This window comes from Phaseolus vulgaris, chromosome 1 (genome assembly GCF_051622355.1).
Source record: "Phaseolus vulgaris cultivar YP4 chromosome 1, ASM5162235v1, whole genome shotgun sequence".
In the NCBI taxonomy this organism is placed as follows: Eukaryota; Viridiplantae; Streptophyta; class Magnoliopsida; order Fabales; family Fabaceae; genus Phaseolus; species Phaseolus vulgaris.
The window spans coordinates 53,239,623-53,262,070 of NC_143498.1; the positions used below are offsets into that span (position 1 = coordinate 53,239,623).

Here is a 22,448-nt window from a genome sequence, read left to right on the forward strand (position 1 = left end):
CAGCGTATTAATTAGTGTCTATTAACATTTTACTTTAGGAATATTTAAGAATTGATGTGTTCAACGATGTAATTTAAATATATTATTATTGATTTTAAAAGACAGAATAAATACTTGTTATCAATTGCGTCAATAATTAGTACAAGGAAAAAGTCTCCATAATATTTATTCACCGACATATAATTCTCGTATAAAATTAATTCATCTTTTAAGAAAAATAAAAAAGAGTGTAATATGTAAGATGTAAAATTTTGTTTTAAATAAATTTTAAATGGATAAAAAAATTAAAAAGTTTCATTTTTTATTTCATTAGAAATTCTATATTTTTATAATTTCATTGTTTTTAAACACTCTTTAATATTAAAGTATACCTGGGAAGTTGTTGTTCTCACAAAATAAACTTTAATAAAGTATTTTAAAGTATATAGATGTACAATTTTATAAATATTATGAAAATTATTGCATTTATAATTGATATTTTTTAAGATTTTATAGGTGGTACATGTGATAATAAAAGTTATATGGATTAAGTAAATAGGGTAAACAAAAAGAAGTAATGTTTATCCGGAGAAGTGATATAGCTTGAGTGAGTAGTATTATATCACAAAAAAAAACATGTAAGTGATTATTAGAACAAAATTTCAAATAAATCAAGTTGTAAAATGTTATTTATATTTTTATATGTCATTTAGACAAAAATTGCCAATTTATCATGTCGTATCATTCTCGTATAATTTTAAATTTATATAAATGCATAATGAAGATGTAGTAGTTTTATATTATTTGTTCACATGGGTGGTGTGAAACTTGTGTATGAGAAAGGGAATTTCACTCACGATACTTGATAATAAACTTTAGTAACTTTACAGGAATATTAGACATTAAAATTATAGTTAAATTAAATATATTATTGTGATCCTCCAAAATTATTGGTTAATATCCGTTGTTATTAACACTTATCCCATGTTTGGATTGATGAGTGGGATGTGTGAACATTTGAAGGAGTAAATGTGTGAGGATTTGAGAAGAAAATGAGGTTGTTTGGATTGGAGTATGTTAGGATGAATGTGTGAGGAAAGTTTGTGAGTGATGTAATGCTGTGAGGTTTTTTTATTTTTTTTTTTAAAAATGTAAAATATAAGTTTACAAATTTACCTTTGTATTTATAAATATTTAAATAATGAAATATGATGTATTTTTGTGAAACTTTGAGTTAGTTGAAATATTTTAAATTATTTTTTGTACAATTGAATAATTTATTTTGATACTATTAAATAATTATTTTTAAAAAAATACGAGTTATTTAATATTATCGAAACATGAAAAAAATCATAAAAATAATATTATCTAAGCATATACAAATTTATTTATACATTTTGAAAGTTTTTTATATTCATTGATTTTGATTTAGATTGTATGTAAATACATAACAATGTAGATATCTTACAGGACATTTATAATAAAAAAATATTATATATAGAGTGAATTGTACAACAAATTTATTTATAAAGAACAAAAAATATATATAATAAAGTATGAAATATCATAATATGATAATTACGATTGAAAAATAATAAAAATAAAAGGTATTATTATATATATTATTACATTAATGACAAAGAAAAAAAAAAGACCAAAAAGGGAAAACACCACTATCTTAGGTGTTTTCCCCTCAAATTTTTGTATATGAGAAGGATGAGAAAAATAATTCTTCATGGATATCCACTTTCTCACTTTTCAACATCCCTTGATCTAAACCATGGATATTCACTCACATCCTTCCTCTTGAAGAGTACAACCCATGAAGCAAACAGAGCTTTAAGCAACAAATGATAAATGTGAACTCAAGAGTTGAGGAAGTGATATGAAGGATGATTCTTAAATTTTGGGTTATGTAAGAAAGAACATCTCTCCTGCATTGAAATTGCCCTAAGTAATAAATACTAAATAATGGATAAGGTTTAGAGTGAGTGAGAAGACTAAAATGATAAAAGGTAATTAAAGTGAACAAAATATTATATACTCCTCTTAATGTCTCTAAGACATTATATATTTCTCTTAATATCACTTAAAACCAACAAAGTATATTTAATTATCTGTATTATTAATAAATAATATTCATAATATGAATTTTTAATATTTTTATGATTTAAGTATTATTATATAAGAGACGTCTTTAATACAAATATAAAAAAAAATGTGATAAGTATGATAAATTATACAAAATTATTGAGATGAAGTTAAAAATTAATATTTTTATGTAAAAATAATTTAATTGTAATTCATTGTATATTATTTTAGTAAAATATAATATGTGACTTATTATATATATATATTTATATTATTTCCTGTTCTTTATTAATTCATATATATATATTGTATATGTTGTAATATAACTAGTTCATATTTAACTAGAAGTTTTTAGTTTCTTTGTAATATTTATGTAATTAATATGAATATTAGTTTGAAGAACCTAGGATTTCTGTTATAATTGTGTAATATATATAAGTATATTTATTAATATAATAGTCGCGTTAGACAATACAAATACATTTTTTTTACTTACAATAAAAAAGAACCACCCACTGATTAAATTATAAAGAATTATATATAATTAATTTGCGATAGAAACATCCTGTGAGACCAGAATATGAATCACTGTTATAATCAGACGGAACGGGGTTGTTGTTGTTGTTGTGCGTTTGATGTTGACGCATTCTTTTTTTTGCTGTACTGCGTAATTATTTAGTTCTCCAAACAAACAAAAATTGAAAAACTTGTCTGAAAGAAAGAACCCTCTGATATTAAGAGTACATTGACATCGATGAATATCCATTAATACGACGCCGTTTAAGCCCCAAACCTCTGAACCAAGCGCGAAGAAGAAATGGCGAGTAGCAGCACTAACATGCCGAAGGAAAGCGTGATTGTGGATTGCGGAAGGCGTCGAACCTCTTGCGGCTATTGCAGATCTTCTCGTCACAATAGCATCTCTCATGGTCCCTTCCCTTTCTCTCTCTCTTCAATTTGATTTTTTCGTGAATTCTCCTTTTTTTTTTCCTGAACTGAGTTTTCGGCTCTTTATTGGATTCGGTGCGGTTTGCGTTTTCTCCGTCAATTTGAAGAATTTGTTGGTTGGTTAATAGAAACGAGTCATCTTCTGCGGAAAACGATAGCGTCTAGTTTTTAATTCAAACATAAACGCATTCTTCTAATTCGCTTTGCTCTAGTTAGTTAATCACTTAATCCTGCTATGACTAAGCGAGCTTACAAAATTGCTTTCATTTATTGTTCAAAGGTCCTTTGTTTTTCAATTTTTGTTTACTTCAATAATCTTATACCACTGAGCCATGGACTCGAACAATTAATTTGATTGTTCTGAATAGATTATAAAAACTTGTATTGTTGATAGACATTTTATAACTGTGAATTAGCATTATGTTATGGCCATATGGATTACTATTCAGAAATACACTTCTGATAAGCTTGGCGAGAGCACCAAGTTATTAATGTCTACGTCGGATTGTGTGTTTAATTCCCTTTTGGAAAATCATGCATTTTCAATATTATTGATAGATAAGAGTACATATCATGTCTTGATTGTTTTCTTGCCTTCTCCAGACTTACACTAATGTAATTAATCAGTTGTCTAATTATTTTTTTTCCCTCTTATCATAGGGATGTGGGCACATAGCCTTACAGTGGAAGACTACCAAGGTCAGTACAGTTTGTTCTTTGCTTATGCTTGACACTCTCTACTCAATTCTAGATTGCTCATTTTTTTTGCATTATCTAATATCTAATTTCCAACTGAGTAAGAAAATTCTCGAGGCTTAGATTAACAAGCCTGCTTTTTGCATCATGAAGTATATGTATAGCTTTGTGACATGCTTTGGAACTACATATTCTTTGTTGCAAATCAAAACTGATGCTTTTCTATTGAATATTTTCCTCTTTGAAATTGATGTGCAAGTTTTAATAAAAAGCTTCCAAAGTAAGCTTTTAAAAGAATGATTATTTCTCCTCAAAAGAAATGTTTCTAATGAAAGTGATTGCTTTTTAATTGAAATGGTGATTTTTGCTTCATGGTTTAATTTTCTCTCCCTTCTTTCTTGACCTTCAAATTACATTATGTTCCAAACTTCTGTTTTCGGAGAGATGTATAGCTTTTATCTCTTAGCTGTTCGTTAGTAAAACTTTGATTTGAATGGATTTGTGGGTATTATTTAGTTCAAATTATTTAAATTTCACTTTATTTTCTTTTGCTAGATCTGCTTGATCGGGGCTGGAGAAGATCTGGATCTTTTCTTTATAAACCAGAGATGGAAAAGACATGTTGCCCTTCTTATACAATTCGTTTGAAAGCAAGTGACTATGTTCCCTCTAAGGAACAACTTCGTGTATCTAGACGAATCCAAAGGTATGATTGTTCGATATGGTTTTTCTTGAGGGTTTGAGCCGCATTTTTTAAAATCGAAATTGTTGAAATTAGAAAGTGTTATTTTTGTGAACTTTTTGCAAGTTTAGATGTTTTTTAAGCATCTTACAGGCATGATATGAGAGACAATTTTTAACATTATTTTACAAAAAAACCTTTTTCTAATTTTATTCTATTTTCTTTTGGGGTTGGGGATTGAAGGTGGTTGGAGTTTTGAAGTGCATCAATATATTTAGCTTAAGACATTGCTCCTCTTTTCTTTCCTTCATTTATTTGTGTGGGAGTTTTCAAGTAGGTAGTAAAGAACATTAGAATTGTATTTTTCTAGCACAGGAAATTCTCTTTATTTGACATTTGTGACCTGCACATATTCTGTCTATCCATAAACTGTATTTTTCATCGGCAATTCTATCTGCCTAGGTTTTTAGATGGAGCCTTGGATGCAAAAAAAGTTGAGGCTATGGAGGACCCAAATACTTCAACCAAATCAGAAAACCACTCCAGACCTATGTCAGAAGAATCCCTAGCTGCTGTCAATGATGACAAGGATGAAGTTGAAGAATCTCTGCACTATTTATCAAACAAAATTGAGAGTGTAATACACATCTTCATTGAGAAGGGGGAATTTCCTTCTGGTATTCAATTACCAAAAGCTTCAGTAAAAATAGTTTCACAGGGAAAAAGAAAGTTCCTAGTTAATGGATCTGAAGATCTCTTGTACAGCAGCAATATTGCCTTTCAAATTGCAGCATCTATAAAGCGGGCACAATCATGTGACAAGGCTGGCAATGATTCCCACCCATCAAAAGTTTGTGAAAAGGAGAATGAATTGTCTCCTAAAACTATTGCAGAAAAGCTAGTGGCTTCTTTAGATCCAACATTGAAAAATTCTGGTCTTTTGACCAGGGCTTGCAATGGACATATTAATTTTTATGCTTCTAGGAAGCACGATTCCCTGACTGGAAGTGGTAAAATTGCTTCAGTTCCCAAAAAGTCTAGAATGGAGCGTGATATTGGAGAAAATGGTTTGATTGGTCCTCAACATTGTCAGGTAAAAAGGAGAAAGCTTGAGATCCGTTTAAACAGATCCAGTTTTGATCCAGAAGAATTTGCTTTGTACAGAAGATATCAGATCAAAGTACATAATGATAAACCACAAAGTGTCACTGAGAGCTCATATCGCATGTTTTTGGTTGATACTCCATTATTACAAGTTTTTCCTAATGGTGATAGCACGGTTCCTCCTTGTGGTTTTGGCTCTTTCCATCAACAATATCTAATAGATGGAAAGTTAGTGGCAGTTGGTGTTATAGATATCCTTCCTAATTGTTTGTCAAGTAAATATTTGTTCTGGGATCCAGATTTTGCCTTTCTATCACTAGGCAAGTACTCAGCGTTTCAAGAAATAGGTTGGGTGAAAGAAAACCAGGTTTATTGTCCTAGTTTACAGTACTATTATCTTGGCTACTATATTCACTCTTGCAACAAGATGAGATACAAAGCTGCATATCGCCCTTCAGAACTTCTATGCCCTCTCCGCTATCAGTAAGTTATTCCATTGCAGTGAGCTAACATCATGCTTCCAGTTTATTTTTATAGAGTTTGTCTGCAACCCCTTGGTTTTGCTTTTGAATTATATCCATTCACATTCTCTTTGACTACAAATCTTGGTGTAATCGCTTAAGGAATAAATAATGTAAAATGGCAGTTATTTTCCCTGAACTTGGATCACTTTTTCTCTGCTCCCTTGTCCCTATATATTATACAAGTCTGACAGCAATGCACGACCTCCAGGTGGGTCCCATTTGATGTTGCAAGGCCTCTGCTTGATAGAAGACCTTATGTTGTCTTATCAGATGCTTCCATTTTACAAAATGGAGAGTCACCCCTACCTCAAAATACTGATGATATAATGGGAAGGGAGTTTGATGACGGTGGCCAAGAAGATGCAAATGATGTTCCAATGCTTGAGGATGAAGAAATGGTTGAGTCTGAATCAGAATGCTCTGACGATGAACCTGATCTAGAAACTACTTCATATGATGATCCAGAAGTTAGTGATGTCAGCAAGGTTTTGCTGGGGATAAAGGGATCGCATATGAAATACAAGGTATGCTTAATGGTTGGTGAATAAATACACCTATTACTTCCTGCACTTTAAGCACCTGACTGTTCTTAAATAGCATATAACATTCCATTTAACATGTTTTGACTTCATAACCACCATTTTAACATGTTTGACTTGGTCACAATGGAATCTAGTATGTTTTACTTGAATTTAATAAGAAGCTACTCAGGAAGGAAACAAACCACTGCAAATATAATTCACGCGTTCTTCTGTGCTTGATTACCCAATATATCTCACTAATTTATAGCATTTTTTCAGACGCTATTTGAAATAGCGTTTGAACATATGATGGAAGTAAAAAAGGAAGGAAATGATGAAAATAGCTATCTTGTTTCATCATTTGGGTAGAAATATTTGAAAACAAAAAAGAAGCGAAAACATAACATTCTTGTAATAATTTGTAAAACATGGAATGAAAACAAATTATGCATTATCAAACACAAAACAGGATTGCATGGGATAAGAGTCATTGATTTGGTAGACCTTTGTGTTTAACAACAGGTAAGTGCTGCGTGATTTATCCCTTTTCATTCTGACTATAGCTTTGTCTACTTTTTTGCTTTGCATATACTGGCGTTTTCATCTCTGAAGGATCTGCGGATTGCCCTTGGTCCTGAGCAGCGAAGTTACTTGGACTCACAATTGCGGAGATACAGGAAGGTTGTGGGTACAGTGGTATCTGAGCGAATGGTCTATTCTCTTGGATAATATAAATCTCTGTACTTCAATTTAATAAGAAGCTACTCAGGAAGGAAACAAACCACTGCAAATATAATTCACTCGTTCTTCTGTGGGATAGTCTAATGATAATGGCAATAGCAATTGTGTGAGCCCAGAAGTTTTTGGTTAATGGATTGTTTCATTTTACATCTTACATAATCAAAATTCTCTTGCGTTTGAATAGACGGAGTTCAATGGTATTTTCTTTTCCAGTGCATTAGTTAAGGATTATATTTTATAATGTAACAAAAAAGAAGAAAAAAAGACAAAAAATATTTTTTTATGTATAAAATAATTTGTATAAATTATTATGTAAAAATTAATCTCTTTAATATTAGTTTCTTCAAAAAGGACATTTAATCTATGCACAATCTAAATTTAGTTTGAGAAATATATTTTGTCATGAATTCTGTTTCTGGAACGAATAGTATTTTTTTTCCAGTTAGCTGGCAGGGTTTGGGTATTGTCTGTAAAAAAATCAATTTACTTCATTTCCCCCATTTTTTTATCTTTCCTCTGTTCATTGCATTTTTTAATCCAAAAATATATTTTTAGATTGCAAAAAACATATTCTAGATCCGAAAATATATTCTAGATTATAATCTAAAATACGTTTTTATATTGCATAACAAAAAATACATATCTAAATTTTAGATTATGCAATCTAATAACAATTTGAACTTCTCACACACTAAGTGCGAGAAGAAACTATGGAGTGCTAAAAGATAAAACCCAAAATAATTTCTTTTGGAACAGAACAAACATTTATACAAATCCAACAAGATTATAAAAAACACTTATAACAAATAAATAAAGCAAATTTCTTTTTTTCACCCTTATACTTTTTTTTGCATCCCAAAAAAATATTAAAATTCCCACTTTGTCATTCTTTTTAAAGTTTTTTTTTGGATTGGGCACTTAAAAACCTATTGTATTGTGCAAATCAGAACTTGAAAATATATAATTTGAAACCAATATTATCTTTTGGATTATACAATTTTGAAGTTCTATTTTTATGTAAAAATTAACTTTTTAATTGCGCATATTTAAAAACTCTATTTATGAAAAATGATTTATGTATTGTATAACGTGGAATAGGCTTTCAAATTCGAAACTAACTTCCAGATTCAAACAATCCGTAAATCATCTTTTTCATGAAAAAAAAGTTTTAGAATTGTGCGGTCCAAAAGTAATTTTTTTTAAAAAAATAAAAAAAAATGGATTCTGCAATTCAGAAGTTATTTTTTATTTCTGAAAAAAGAGCTTATGAATTATTCAATAAAAAGCTATCTTCCAAATTTGACAATTCAATTTTATTTTTTTTGAAGTAGATACCGAGAACGTTTCTTTCATGAATATACGACACATCCCATGGACTAGGGGGTTGGCAACGATGAGAAGGGTATGTCTACAGCAAGAGTCAATTTTGTCTTTACACACCCTCAATATATATTCAAACATATTTTATTATGAAAATCTGTTTCAAGAAGAAACTAAAGCGAGTTCAACCAACAAAATTTTAGTTATACATATTTTTTCAGCAGTCTTTTATTTCAATACATTCTATTTAGTGACAGTCATAATCAGGGCACTTGAAAGACTTTCTAAATTGAAAAAACGGGATTCAATAGAAGTTTGAATCAGTTATTTCTCTTAAAAGAAAGCATTAAACCAACAATGAGATGTACTTAAATAACGTTATTGACAACAGAATTTGGCAATGTGTTGTTTTTGTGAAATTTCCTACATAAATCTAAACTCATTGCACAACACAGGGTTGAGGAATGTACAATTGTGAATGGTAGGATCTAAGCATCATCTGCATCACTTCCACCAACATGTGGCTCATGACTGATCCAATAATTGCTTCCATCCGGACCTGAAACTTTGTACCTGCTCAATAATAGAGATTATCTAAACCACTGCATAAACACTAAAAGAGGACTTCACTTTCATTATATTATCATCAATGTTTTCTCACAACATTTCTACTAACCGTTCAAGGACGGATTTTCCTTCCTTGTACTTCTGGCTTTTTTCATAGGCAGTTTCCTGAAAAACATCATTTGAGTAACTAAGAACTACATAAACACAGGCAAAATACCATGATGTTTGAAGCAGTGGTTCATAATCTTACATATTGCCAACCCACGATCGATCCACAACCCACACAGAAAATGTCGGCCACGGTATGTAACCCAGTCATCATCTGTCTGTCCTCCATTTCGCCAATAGAAACATTCACACTGACAGAGAATAAAAGTTTAAACTGTATCTAAGAAAAGAACCAACTGCAATATTATAATGTGACTACTTTAAAGGTCCAAGAGCCAAGTGGTCATGAATAACTTAACTGTTATGGTTGCCAGTTTTCTTACACATGCTACACACAATAACCGAACAGTTCACAAAACTGATTGCAGTAATGCAATGTTTTTGTCACGCAGTTGTGATTCACATACAATTGTATGATTTCCAATTTGATTAACATGTGCTAAATGTACACAAGAGAATTTACCAGTGGACAGTGATGTATATCTTCAAACAAGTTCTTGGACATACAAAATATCAATATTCTCTCTACTGATGGATGATTGTCTTGATACAATAAGCGAATGTTTATTTTTGTTTCTAAGTATTACACAGTGATAAGATGCCCAAAGCAAGGATAACTTACACCTTATTGAAGAGATAAGCTTTCCCATGTCTGCAGTGGAATGTCTGAATATAACAAAGGAAAAAATTATAGTCAAATAATTTGTTCTTATTAAAAAAAACTCAATTCAGAATTGGGGTCCTAGCAATAAAATCACACAAAAAAAAATGAAAATATCAAATTTCGGAGAAACTAAACTCTAGCAGCATTTGAAAGGTAGCACTTCATATGACATCTATTAGGTGCCTAGATAAGTGGCACTTATGAACTGACAGAAACAGAGTTATATCTGATATTACTTATAAATGCAGGTAACAAATTGCAACACTTGAAGATGCATCAATGCAAATGGAACCAAAGTCTGCCTAAACATAACTAAATACACTAGAGGTAACAGGTTGCAACATTTGAGAATGTGAAAGCCGATTGAGGTCTCCCTTGTTCTAGTCAGTAAACAGGAAACTTGAGTGAACACAACCTATACCTGATTATTAAAATGCTACACAAGTTACTCAATGCAATCAGTTTTCTCCAACAATCATAAATACAGTGCAAATTCTAATGGGGAAGAAGAGCAATGTTACAAGTAGGAATACTCTTTGAAAAGGGGCAAGGAGGCCTAAAACTCTATCACATTTATTGGCAACAAAAGTTCAAAGAAATCGGATTCAAAATGGCTTTCTACAGTTTCCCTGTGAAATAACCATGTCTCGTCTCAGCAGAAGGTAAAATATCTAAAGGCGTCCATCATTTCTCCATACAAAGAGATCCAGAAATTTATCTGATTTCTTCTCCACCGTTTTCATAAAAAAAAATCAGAAAAAACACAGCAAGTATCAATGCATTATAGTTCAGAAGTAGAAAAGAGAGAAACACCACACATCTCTAGTCACTTCGTCATTTACTACAAAAAATGATAAACACACAAATCATAATCAAGATCCCCATGGCTTCAGGGGGGCATAAGTTGCTAAATAAACAGTCTAAAACCACCAAAAGCATGGCATAAGAAGCAATAACCATTTCAAAGATTGTTATAGGAGGAGCGCTTTAAGAAAACAATAGGGTAAAAAGAACAAAAATCTACATCTCCTTTAACAAAGAGTAACAAGATCCTCATCTCCACCCAAGACACCTAACTACACGTGTACACATGATTAATTTTATCTCATAAGCAGTTAAGAGTAATTGAATACAACTATCGATTGTGCTTGTGACTAAAGGTTTAAAATGTTGTAAAAATGGCTATGGTGTATCAGAATCACGAAGTTATTAAAATGTCTGGTGGTGGTTAACTTGAGGGGTGGATTATTATTTAATAAACCGACTCCGGTTAAGTAAAAAATGAAATTTGGTAAAGCAACAGCCAATGAAAGAAACAGAAAAACATCACACAGCATGAAGATCCATTTGATTTTTGAACAGATGAATGAAGAAGGGGATTGAAAATGTTATACCCAGAAAAGCTATAGAGGAGAGAAAAGAGGGGAATGGATAAAGATGGAACCTTTGAGTAGATGTCATCGTAAAGAGCAAGATGGGTATGACAGTGTTTGCAGCTATAGATCTTCCCTTCCAGATTCACCACAAACAATCTCCCCATTAGTCTGCACAGTAAAGACAATTGGGATAAAGGAGAAAAAGGAACAAGAAGAAGAGGAGAATAATGGTTGAAGATTATTTACCTGTGTTGTGACAATTGCTACAATATAGATGCAAAAGATCAAATAAAATCATGGCCTCAAAAGTGAGATACTAATGTGTATTTGTATTTATTATGTTTTTTTAAAGTTTGTATTTTCATATTTTGTGAAAGGCCACAGGCATAAGGTTGCTCATTTGTTGGTTGTTATATTTTATTTTATTTTCGACGGTTTATGAATAATATAAAATGGTTGATTCACTCTCATAGTGATTATCAATTTGATAGAATATTCTCTATTTATATATATATATATATATATTTTTTTTAATTATTATATTTATATTTATATTTCAAAAAAATAAATAATAAATAATAAAAAGGGATAACAATTAAATCAAATATCAAGAAGAAGAGATAAAAATTATACTTGTTAAGAGAAATAAAAATATGAAAAGAATATATATATTTCAGGTCGATAAACGTTTAATCAACTATTTCGTTTCACGTTTAATAAACTATTTCATATTTTAAAAAATTTAAAGTTAATAACTAATTTTTTAGGAGATGATAGTATATTAATATTAAAAATAAAAAAAATAGTTTTACTAATTATAATAATAATAAATATTAAAAAATAAAAAAATAACTGAAATATCTAAAATAATACAATAAAAAAATAACTATAATGAAAAATATTTTTATATATAAGTATAAGATAAATATTAAATTTAGAAATTGAAAGAGGTTAGGTATGTTAATATTTCCAAAAGGCGTTACACCATTTACATTTAAATTGAAATTGAAATTGGTCCGTTGAAAGAGGTTAGGTGGTCATTCAAGTTTTATTTTTAAAATGTTTGGACTGGTTTGGATTTTAGAAAATTAAATGTGATTGAAATGTATATTTAATTTTTTTTAATTAAAACTGTCGTAATGAAATGTGAGTTATGATGGATAAAATTAAGATTAGGTTTTAACTAAAGGGTTTAATTATTAAATAATGCCATTATGAAAAATTTATACTGTGAATTAATGAAAAATGACGATTAGTATGAACTAATTTAGAAATATGTGAGTTTTTTCCCACTTTTTTACAAGATAACAAAATACCTTTTAATGGTAAAATTCAGTACAAAAGGATACCAAGTATATATTTCAATAGTTAAATTTATAACTAAAATAATTAACTATCAAAATTAAACTTATAAATAAATAAAAGTTAACAATTTTTATTATTATCAAAGTTAAACTTAAATAAATAAAAGTTGATATTTTAAAATAATGTAAAATCTTCTTTATCTCTGGATTATGGAAAGTGATTACGTGATTGACTAAATATACTCAATTGAAGATTCCTATTTTCGTGTAAACTAAGTTATAGTTGGATATCTCACAATAACAATGCTAATACTTTTTCTGTTGGTACCTTGTACCTATTAGATGAATAATTTAAGCAATAAATCATAAGAAACATCACTTTTAAAAAAAAAAAAAATAGGTAGGTCTTAATTATTCATTTATAAAATACTTTTAAGTATTACTAGGCTACTTGACATCTCATAGACTAACAAGTCAAGTAACAACAATCATTTGCCATCACATGAAAAAAAAAATTATTAAAAAAAATACAAAAAATATGGGGACTAGATCAAAATCCATATGTTAACAAAAACGATATATAGGTAGACTATACCTATTAATAAAAGGATTCTCTATGAATAAATCTTAAATTAACCAACTTTTCAGCACATGCATTTCATTCATGAAAAATATGAGTAACCTTAAACTTGATTTTTACACAATAATCAAGACAAGTATTTAATGGATTATTAAGCTTCAAGGAACATTTGTCCAACCAATAAACACAACACAAATCAAGACAGAGTCACATTCCAACCAGACATTAGTAAAACCTAACTTTTTGAATTTTGTAATTTTGATGATTAATGTAATTTTGAAAATCATTCAAAAACATACCGATACAAACATACATCAAATACGTCCATTATAGGTAACAGTTTTCATATTTTAGGTGTACAAAAAAAATATTAGAGGATAATGGAAAATTTTCATATATAGTAAAGTTATGTTATATATATATAGGTCACTTGTTGAAGGTAGCAATAAAACTGATAGGGCCTTTTCCTGTTACAGCAGCTTGAATGGCAAAGATGAGGAAGACGAGCATGGCCAACCGGGAATGCTTGATCTCTGCAAGTTGAAGTCTGGCTTTTTCATCAGGGTCGACGGCCAAACCCAGAGGATCAAAGAACTTGCCTCCTGGGTACAACCTTTTCTCTGGGTCAAGTTCTGCATTTCTTTGAAACTCTATGTATCCTATCACTATCACCTCGATCCATATCAGTGTGCTCAATGAAAATGGAAGTGGAAGTCCCAAGTAAGATGATCCTTCCACCAGCTCTACCTAGTAAACAATTACACACTCTTCACGTAACTCAATCATTTTTACACAACATTTTTAATATACCTAATAACGACCAAGAACAATTTCATAACAGATCCATACATCTAAAATATTTATCAGTCTTTTTATCGTTGCGTGTTGATATTATTCTCACAAAATCAATGCAAGTTTATTTTAACTAAATGTCTGGGACTTGTGTGTCGTTTTGTTCGTTTAAGGATGAGAACCTACAAAAAAAACATTATTATACATACGACAAATCAAGTAATCATGTGAAGCTTTATTTTCATCCTTCACGGCCACAAGGGTCTTCGTCCTTCAGCTATATAATCTCATTACACAAATTTTATAGAAAACATTATAATATAAAAATAAACAACAAAAGAGTGAGGGAAATAAAATAATTAATAATGAAAAGAAATAAGAAAGATAATGTCATGAAAAATATATTTTCGTTATTAAAGAATTTTATTTTGTACATTATAAAATCAACAATTTTAACCTACGATATCATTTTTATTGAAAAAACATTAGTTATTACTATATTAATTTTGTTGAATGAGAGTGTAATTTGCTTTAACAATTTTAGTGTATTAAATAAATTTTGTAAAATATTATAATGATTTGTTGAAAATATCTGGTCGCACTATAGTGTCAGTGGATAACAATAAGACACGTCCAAGGTATGTTAGTACCGTATTACGCGGTCACTGACAAGGGGCCATGCTACGTTGTCTGAAACTCATACACCACAATACAACAAAACAGAAACACCATCATCCCACAAAATAAAATAAAAGAATCAACATCTCCATGCAAATTCTATGGTCTTGTCAAAAAAGTTCAGCATCCAAGTTTCCACACGCAGATATCCTACCACTATGTCGTTAACCAAAGGAGAATCAAACAAATCAAAATGTAAAATCAAGCAAAAGAGTAATCAAAGTTCGCAAACACCAAGTGTTTGATAACTTTGGCTGTTAAAAAATGACGCCAAGTTTCTAAAAAATGGCGAAATCCAAAACAGAAAGCAAAAGGGTATTGAAAAGCATAATCAGTTCAAGGAAAGAGACACTAAAACGGTACCTTTCCGGCGTCTTGCCATGCGACTCCGGTGAGAGCCTCAACGGCCAAAGCACCGAGTGCACCCAGCATTGCCCACCTTCCGTGAATGACTTCGCACTCGCGGAACCTCTGAATCCCGAAAACCTCCGTGTAGGGCTGAAACGGCGTTGGTTTGACCTCTGCGACCTCCACCCTTGTTCCTATCACGTCGCCAGCGAGGTTCTTCGCGAGGTTCTGGTCCAGCGAGTCCAGGTCGAACTGCAGGTACTCCGCGGGCCTTGCAAATCCGAACGGGTCGAACCCGCGGTCGCCGATCATGCTTCCGTCGAGCCACTCCGGCGGATCCGCCTTCGGGAACCACACCAGCCGATCGCCGGAGACGGGTTTCACTTTCACTTCCTTTTTCTTTGGCGGCGGCGGCGTCTTCTTGGTGCCGAAGTTGAAGAGCGCGTGGAATCTTCCGGTGTTTAAGGTTGTCGGGGTGTAGAGATGGGTGCCGAAGAGGTATGATGTGGTGGCTGCGATGGCGGCCATGTCGGAGTTTGGAAGAGTAGTGAGGTGTTGTTTATGGGTGGAAAAAGTGTGGGAAAGGGATGTTTATATATGAATATGGTTAAGTATGGTTTTTCAGTGTGGGGTAAGTTTTGTGATGATGCAGTGAGGAGTTAGTGTGTGAGCATAAAATGTGGCTTATCTCTCAGCCTTATCTGCATGGGTGTTCTTGGATGGTTGGTTGATTGCTGCTTCACATTTATTTTGTGGTCCTAATGGAAAAACACCATTTTTTTTTTACATTCACATCTTGTTGGTTTCTCTTGATTTTTTTTATGTCTGACAATTATTCCTTATTTTCTACTTGCCAAATAAAAAAACTAATACTTGGTTTAGTATGATCCGTACGTGAAATAATCTGAAATCATCATGTATCTATGATCGCAACCAAATTTTTACCTATAGTCGAGTTTGTGTATGTCATGTGTAGAACATCGTACAATGAGTTTTTGTGATGTGAATTTTCAGTACTTTAGCTTTTGCACTATTCTTAGATGTTATTATGAATACTGTGTTCAAAACACATTCCCAAACATGCACATAGTAGTGGAGTGTGAAGACCCTCTAATAAGTTCTCATATTTAACAAGTCGTGCAGTTTTGTGACTGAGAAATTCATACAATGAAACATCATGTTGCTCTGGCCAGAGAAAGTTGGGTGCTTATAATAATATTATCACCATTACACTGTTGTATACTCATAATTTAAACTCGAGATTAATGGTTAAATAATTTTCCCAGGGGTATCGAATTAAGTAATTGAATATTAACCCAAATGGTACACTGCTTACGCTATAAGATTCGGTGTATCTAGCTTATGCTTATGCAGGAAATATCAACCACGTTGTTTTAACACGCAGAGTAACAAAAAGGAACAATAAGAAATGGAATAATATGCTATAAATTTGTATGTTACATATAGAATCATGACTGTTTATATACGTAAAGAAGCAAAATAAGCAGTTGTACAGTAAACAAAAAAACGTAACAAAAGAATACAATAAACAGAAACTAACAGAAAAGTAGAAATTAACACTAAATCCAGCTCGGAACAAATGGTTTGAAATATAGTAAGAGATAAAGCTTTGTTATACACATCAGCAAGTTGTAAAGAACAAGAATGCTGTGTGGAGAAATAGCTTCAAATTGTTGGCTTGCTTCTCGTTTCTTTTGGATCATGGTGATGAATAAGCCGCAATGATTTTTTTCTTAAAAAACACATCTGTGAAAGAGAAAAGGATTTTTTTTTTAACGTGAATTCCTAGGTGATATTGGATGTATCAGTAAAGGCTTCCGACAAACACAAAAGGATGTACAAGGATTTGCCTTTCAAAGACCGGATCAATGTGTCTATAAACTTAGGATACAAGTTACATCTATGGCCAACTTCATAAATTTTTGTATAACAAGAGACTTTTATGTTAAGAAACACTTTTTAAAGGTGATCAAATTCTTATACAAACACGAAAAATAAACATGTCACGCCTAAAAATCTCAAACCCATAAAGAAACTGACACCTAACATATAAATATAGAACATCAGTAAAAACTGTTAAAACAAACTCCAAACAAAAGTATATCAAAGTTTAAAACCTAATACAGATCGCCTCAAAAATCCCAAATACCTATAAGAATTAATGCAGTTGTATCATGTAAGTTGCATTGCATTCATGTTAATGTTGCATATGCATAATGCATTTGCTATAATCTGTTGTCTATATCGGTGGTTCTTTTGTGGGTACTCTTTTCTTACTAGGTAACACAAGCAAAGCTTAATGGACTATGAACTGAGATTTTTGGACAAAATCTGATCACTTGGTCCATGAAGCCCAAATATCAGAATTTAAAATGAAGCCCATGAAGTTCAGAATCTATGCAATAGTGCATGGCCCCCACCACCAAGGGCAAATCACAAATATTTTCAATTTGGTCTTTAAAGTTTTGCACGCTATCAAATTAAATCTAAAACATCATCATATTTATATTAAAAGAATCCCCAATTATATTTCATGCTTACGACAATTTTAAGAGATGACCAAAACCAAATATTGATTTAATAATGAGAGATGAATTCTATAATAACAAGCATAAATTATCAGTACAATATTATTTTACTTCTTTAATAGACCAATTATTTAACCACGTTCACGCATTTAACTTTAAGGAACCAACAAAATTTTACTGTAAAATTTAACTATAGAAGGTAACATGGCAAAAGGAAGAGTGACGCTTAAACAGAAAAGAAAATGTTATGTTTTACTCACACACAAACATGAGGTAAAAAGCCTTTACCTCAGCTTAACTCACTCTCACTCTAACATGTGTCATGCATTCTTATAGGCTTATAACTGAGCAAAATACACATGCATGAACAGTGATTACTATTGTTTGAGAATTCAGAATTCACATGTAGAGATCTTGATTGATGAACAGGAAACTGTGGTGAGTGATGTTTATGTTATAAAATATTTGAGAGTGATGATTGTACACGTGTTGGGTGTCGGAGAGTGTCACTGGAAAGTGAAGAATGTTGATGGGCAGAAAGGTTGCAAGGGCCATGCCTAAGTGGAGTAGATGGGGCCATAATCTGTGCATTAAGAAAAAAGTCAAAACAGGAATTAGAAATGAATACCTCCCACAATGGCTACACATTCAACACTATCATTTTGCAGCTGTGTTTGTTTGCTGCTAATCATGATTTCACCTACAATTTTTCCTCCACATTAATCATTCCCAATGTCACTTCCAAACTGTTACTAATACTCCCAGGTTACTCTTTCTTGCTGTTCATCGTTTTCGGCTACATCATCTACAATAATGCTTACTTCACACTCAACTAATTAATCCCAAAAATTGCCATCATCATCCATCACAAATAATTAAACCTCCCATCTACTTCACAACCATATTCTGTGTTCTTTTTATTTATCATTACTTTGCTGGGTATCATTCTTAATCTTTTATAAATTATATTTATACCAAGAATTTATATAAATATTTCTGATTAACAAAAACAAATGTTAATATTTTTTTTGCCTGTTATGTACGGGGTTTCGAAACTCATAAGTTTCTGGTTTTGACCGATTCATATATTTAAAATGCATTATGACAAGAAGATTAGCGAATTTAAACAATATGAAAATATTAAATAACATGTTTTTAAACATGATTCAAACCTTAATATCACCAAATAATAATAATAATGTATCTATCTATCATAAATATATAAATAGTCATAACTTTTAAAAAAAATTTACATCATTGTGTATTAATTTCATTGTGTACTAAATGCTTACTTGAGATTTTGTTCTTCTGACCGAACATGCAAAGAAAATGAGAACTTAATTAGAACTTAAGGTGAATGAATGAGAACAGAAAAAGATAGAGTGAAATAGTTAATCAGGAGAAAGAAAAGAAGCGAGTAGAGAGAAACAAAATAACATATACAAGTTCTATGAATTCTCTTTCATACGAAAACATGTTGCATTCTCTCTTTTTCTGTATTTGTATCCTGGTATTACTGTTTATGAAGATGGAAAAGAGGGTATTTGAGTGCATGATAGTCATTTGTTTCAAGTGATTTGATGAGAAGAGCGTGAGAAGTTAAATTATAGAATTCACAAAATTTTAAAAAAATTCCATTTTTTTCTCATTTTTATTTAAATCTAAGATTTACCACGTGGGTTTCATTTTTTCTTGACTAATCGAAGTAACAAAATTGAAAATATTAAAATAATATTGTTAACACCCCCAACATAAATAAAAAATAGCAGATAGTATATGTGGGTTTATGACTCACCTTTACCGTTATCTTGGCATAAATGAGAGGTTAATTGCCACACTTAATTGCAATCAATGGGAGGTTAATTGCCGCAATCAATTGCAATCAATGGGAGGTTAATTGCCGCAATCAATTGCAATCAATGGGAGGTTAATTGCCACAATCAATTGCAATCAATGGGAGGTTAATTGCCACAATCAATTGCAATCAATGGGAGATTAATTACCATTAATTGTATTTATTATTGTTGTCTCCTATAACCACTATATATAGTGGCTTCCTTCAAGCAATGACACAACACAACATACAACAACACACACTTGCTTCCTCTCTCTTTTCATATACTCTCTATTTTTGTTATTGGGTGTAAGTGTTTAACCCATACAGAGAGGATTTGTTTTAGGGCTATTTATCTATTAGTCTGAGAGGAATTCATTGTACTCCCAGTATCATTATAGTGAAAGTTTTAGCTCTCGGTGGTTTTTTACCTCTATTGAAAGGGGTTTTCCACCTAAAAAATTCTGGTATCATTCTCACTTTACTTGTTACTTTAATTTCTCATAATTTTTTGTGAAATTATCACGCTTGCTTCCGCACATGATATCCTTACAGTATAAACTAAAGTGTCAATATTATAAAAAAAATAGTATTATACTATGTTATTTCTCTATTCTCAGTCTTTTTTTATTACACGAGCGTAACTGAATTGCAATTAATATGCAAAATTAACTCAAATCAAATTACATTTTAGTAAATTAGGTTAAATTATTGGGTTTAATTATACTTTTTAATATGTTCAAATAGATTTGGAATAAGTGGCAAGTTTATAATTTGAAACATTAGCTCAACCAACTATATAATAAAAATATTAACTGTCTATTAATTTTTTGTTTTACTATTATAAGTGTTCTGTCATGCTATAAAAAAAAATATTTATTTTTAGATAGTTTTTGTTAAGATCAGTGATAATTTTTTTAATCATTCGATTTTTGATAATCAAAATAAATCCCTAATTAAATTTAATTAATGGTTTATTGAGTTATTGAATAAAAAAAATAAATTTATTTAGTACCACGAGATCTAGACACTTTGATATTCGGTTATGACTAACCGACATATTCAAAAGTATTAAGATCAAGAGAAGATTACATGTCTAAACCGTACGACAAAATTAGATAATACATATTTAATCATGATTCAAATGTTAGCCTATCTCAATAGTTATGGACTCATTATAAGTATATAAATACTTACAATGTTCAAGAAAAATATACGTCATTGTTATGTATTTATTGTTTACACCGAACATTAAATACTTACTTGAGCATTGAAGCATTTTCTGTCAGTATTGTCTTGTCGGAGAAAAAAAATGAAAAATTAACTAAAATAGATGAATAAAGGAAATTAATTTGATAAAGTAAAAAAAATAGATGGAAGAAATATATCGATCTATGAAAGAATAAATTTTTCTATAGGAAGGATTTCTCTAAATTCCTTAACAACAATTATTAAAATAAATTTGTGGCGAAAAATTGAGAAGTAGCAGAGTGAAAGTGAGCTCTTTGAAAACGTACGTAAATTGGAGTAGCATTTGGATGGGCTTAATGTTTTGTTAGAATAGGATTAATTATTGAGAATTGGTTTGAAAAGAAGAAAAGGAAAAGTAGAAATGGAGAGGACATGACAGTGGCATTACAGAGATATGATAGTGAGAGATGTGAATGGCATATTAGGATACCATAAAACTACAACTATTACTACTTTTTCATTTTAGTCTCTGTTCCCCCATTTATCTTTGCAACTCAGAACATCATCACTGCTAAACTGTAACCACGTACTTTAAGTCTTTTCAACTTTTAATCACTTTCTTTCTAAATTCATAACCAACTTTATTATTCGTTTAGCCTTCTCAATATTAAAGAATCATTAGAGACCAACAATTTTTCAATTCTTCCAATGTTCTATTAACACTAAATTACCCCGCAATTAATGTGAATCAGCTAATCTAATTATCACTGGTTTAACCAGAAAGTCTTCCAATAACTATTGGTCTTTATTTAAGATTACAAAAGCTAATATTTTTCTAAGATGTAGATGTTTTTGGTTCCTCTGTTTATTGTTCTGTTTTAGCTTTACGCAAACTCAATTTCTTTGCTTTCAAGGCTAAACTACTTTGCAATCGTTGTTCTGTTTTAGCTTTCAAGTCTAAAGTTTAAATAATACAAAAAAACAAAAAAACATATTTAATTCAAAATAATATATCAAATTCATAATAAAAATTAAATTAACACTTCATAAAATAAATCTAAAATAGAGATGGATGGTCCAAGATAAATGAGAAATACAAAAGTGTAAAGTAGCTGAAAAGTTTACAAATCACTTCATGTCCCTGTATGATTTTTTGGCACTGCTAATAGTAGTACTTCAGGTACGAATTCCTCTACCAAGAGAAGTGTTAACCTGGCATTGTTGAATGGTGCCTGAAATGAAACAATACATATTTTTTTTTATCTGAAAAAATAAAAAAATATATAAAAAAAAAGGTTACAATTACACCATAAGGAAAAGAGTAACAAGAAAGAATAGAAAGAAAAGGTAAAAAAAAAGTAATGGATATTTAGTGACAGTAACACGTGGCATGGCAGTAGCAAAATGCTTGGGTAATTGCAGGCATGTGAAGATGGTATACGGAGATTATACGTAGATTATTATTATTCCTGAAACATATATAAGAAGTGGCACCACAATAATTCAATATAAAGATTGAAAAGAAAACTAGGGTACACGTGCGAGGACTGACACGTACTATAGCCATTCGTGGGAAAGTGGACACGTGACCATGTTTGCTCACCAGGGACAATCTTTGTTTTCACTATGTGACATCCTTGTCTCGTCGTATTTTTTAATTTTTTTTAAAAAATTGTGAATTCTATAATCTTACCTCATTAAAATGAGGTAAATTCCAGCTTTGTAATTAAATCGATCTGTGTAAAGAATGAAATCCCTTAAACTTTGACATTCATTACCCATTAAAACTTA

The 22,448-nt window shown here is 30.8% G+C and overlaps 3 protein-coding genes across 3 annotated transcripts; 1 reads left to right on the forward strand and 2 right to left on the reverse strand.

The window, feature by feature from the left end:
- Positions 1–2,620: 2,620 nt before the first annotated feature.
- On the forward strand, positions 2,621–7,469 carry LOC137815065 (arginyl-tRNA--protein transferase 2). The gene is made up of 6 exons (XM_068618096.2): positions 2,621–2,999; positions 3,679–3,717; positions 4,270–4,420; positions 4,859–5,983; positions 6,233–6,548; positions 7,158–7,469. Exons 1-6 carry the CDS (start codon positions 2,888–2,890, stop codon positions 7,272–7,274), a joined length of 1,860 nt encoding a protein of 619 aa, XP_068474197.2. The 5' UTR covers positions 2,621–2,887; the 3' UTR covers positions 7,275–7,469.
- Positions 7,470–8,895: 1,426 nt separating this feature from the next.
- Positions 8,896–11,752, reverse strand: LOC137815068 (Yippee family putative zinc-binding protein). Its single transcript, XM_068618098.2, has 6 exons — positions 11,628–11,752; positions 11,450–11,549; positions 9,964–10,007; positions 9,424–9,532; positions 9,283–9,338; positions 8,896–9,179 (listed from the first exon to the last, which is right to left on the reverse strand). Exons 2-6 carry the CDS (start codon positions 11,543–11,545, stop codon positions 9,095–9,097), a joined length of 390 nt encoding a protein of 129 aa, XP_068474199.1. The 5' UTR covers positions 11,546–11,549; positions 11,628–11,752; the 3' UTR covers positions 8,896–9,094.
- A 1,738-nt stretch (positions 11,753–13,490) lies between these two features.
- LHCB4.3 (light harvesting complex photosystem II) lies at positions 13,491–15,769 on the reverse strand. The gene is made up of 2 exons (XM_068618097.2): positions 15,099–15,769; positions 13,491–14,012 (listed from the first exon to the last, which is right to left on the reverse strand). Exons 1-2 carry the CDS (start codon positions 15,609–15,611, stop codon positions 13,692–13,694), a joined length of 834 nt encoding a protein of 277 aa, XP_068474198.2. The 5' UTR covers positions 15,612–15,769; the 3' UTR covers positions 13,491–13,691.
- Positions 15,770–22,448: the final 6,679 nt, after the last annotated feature.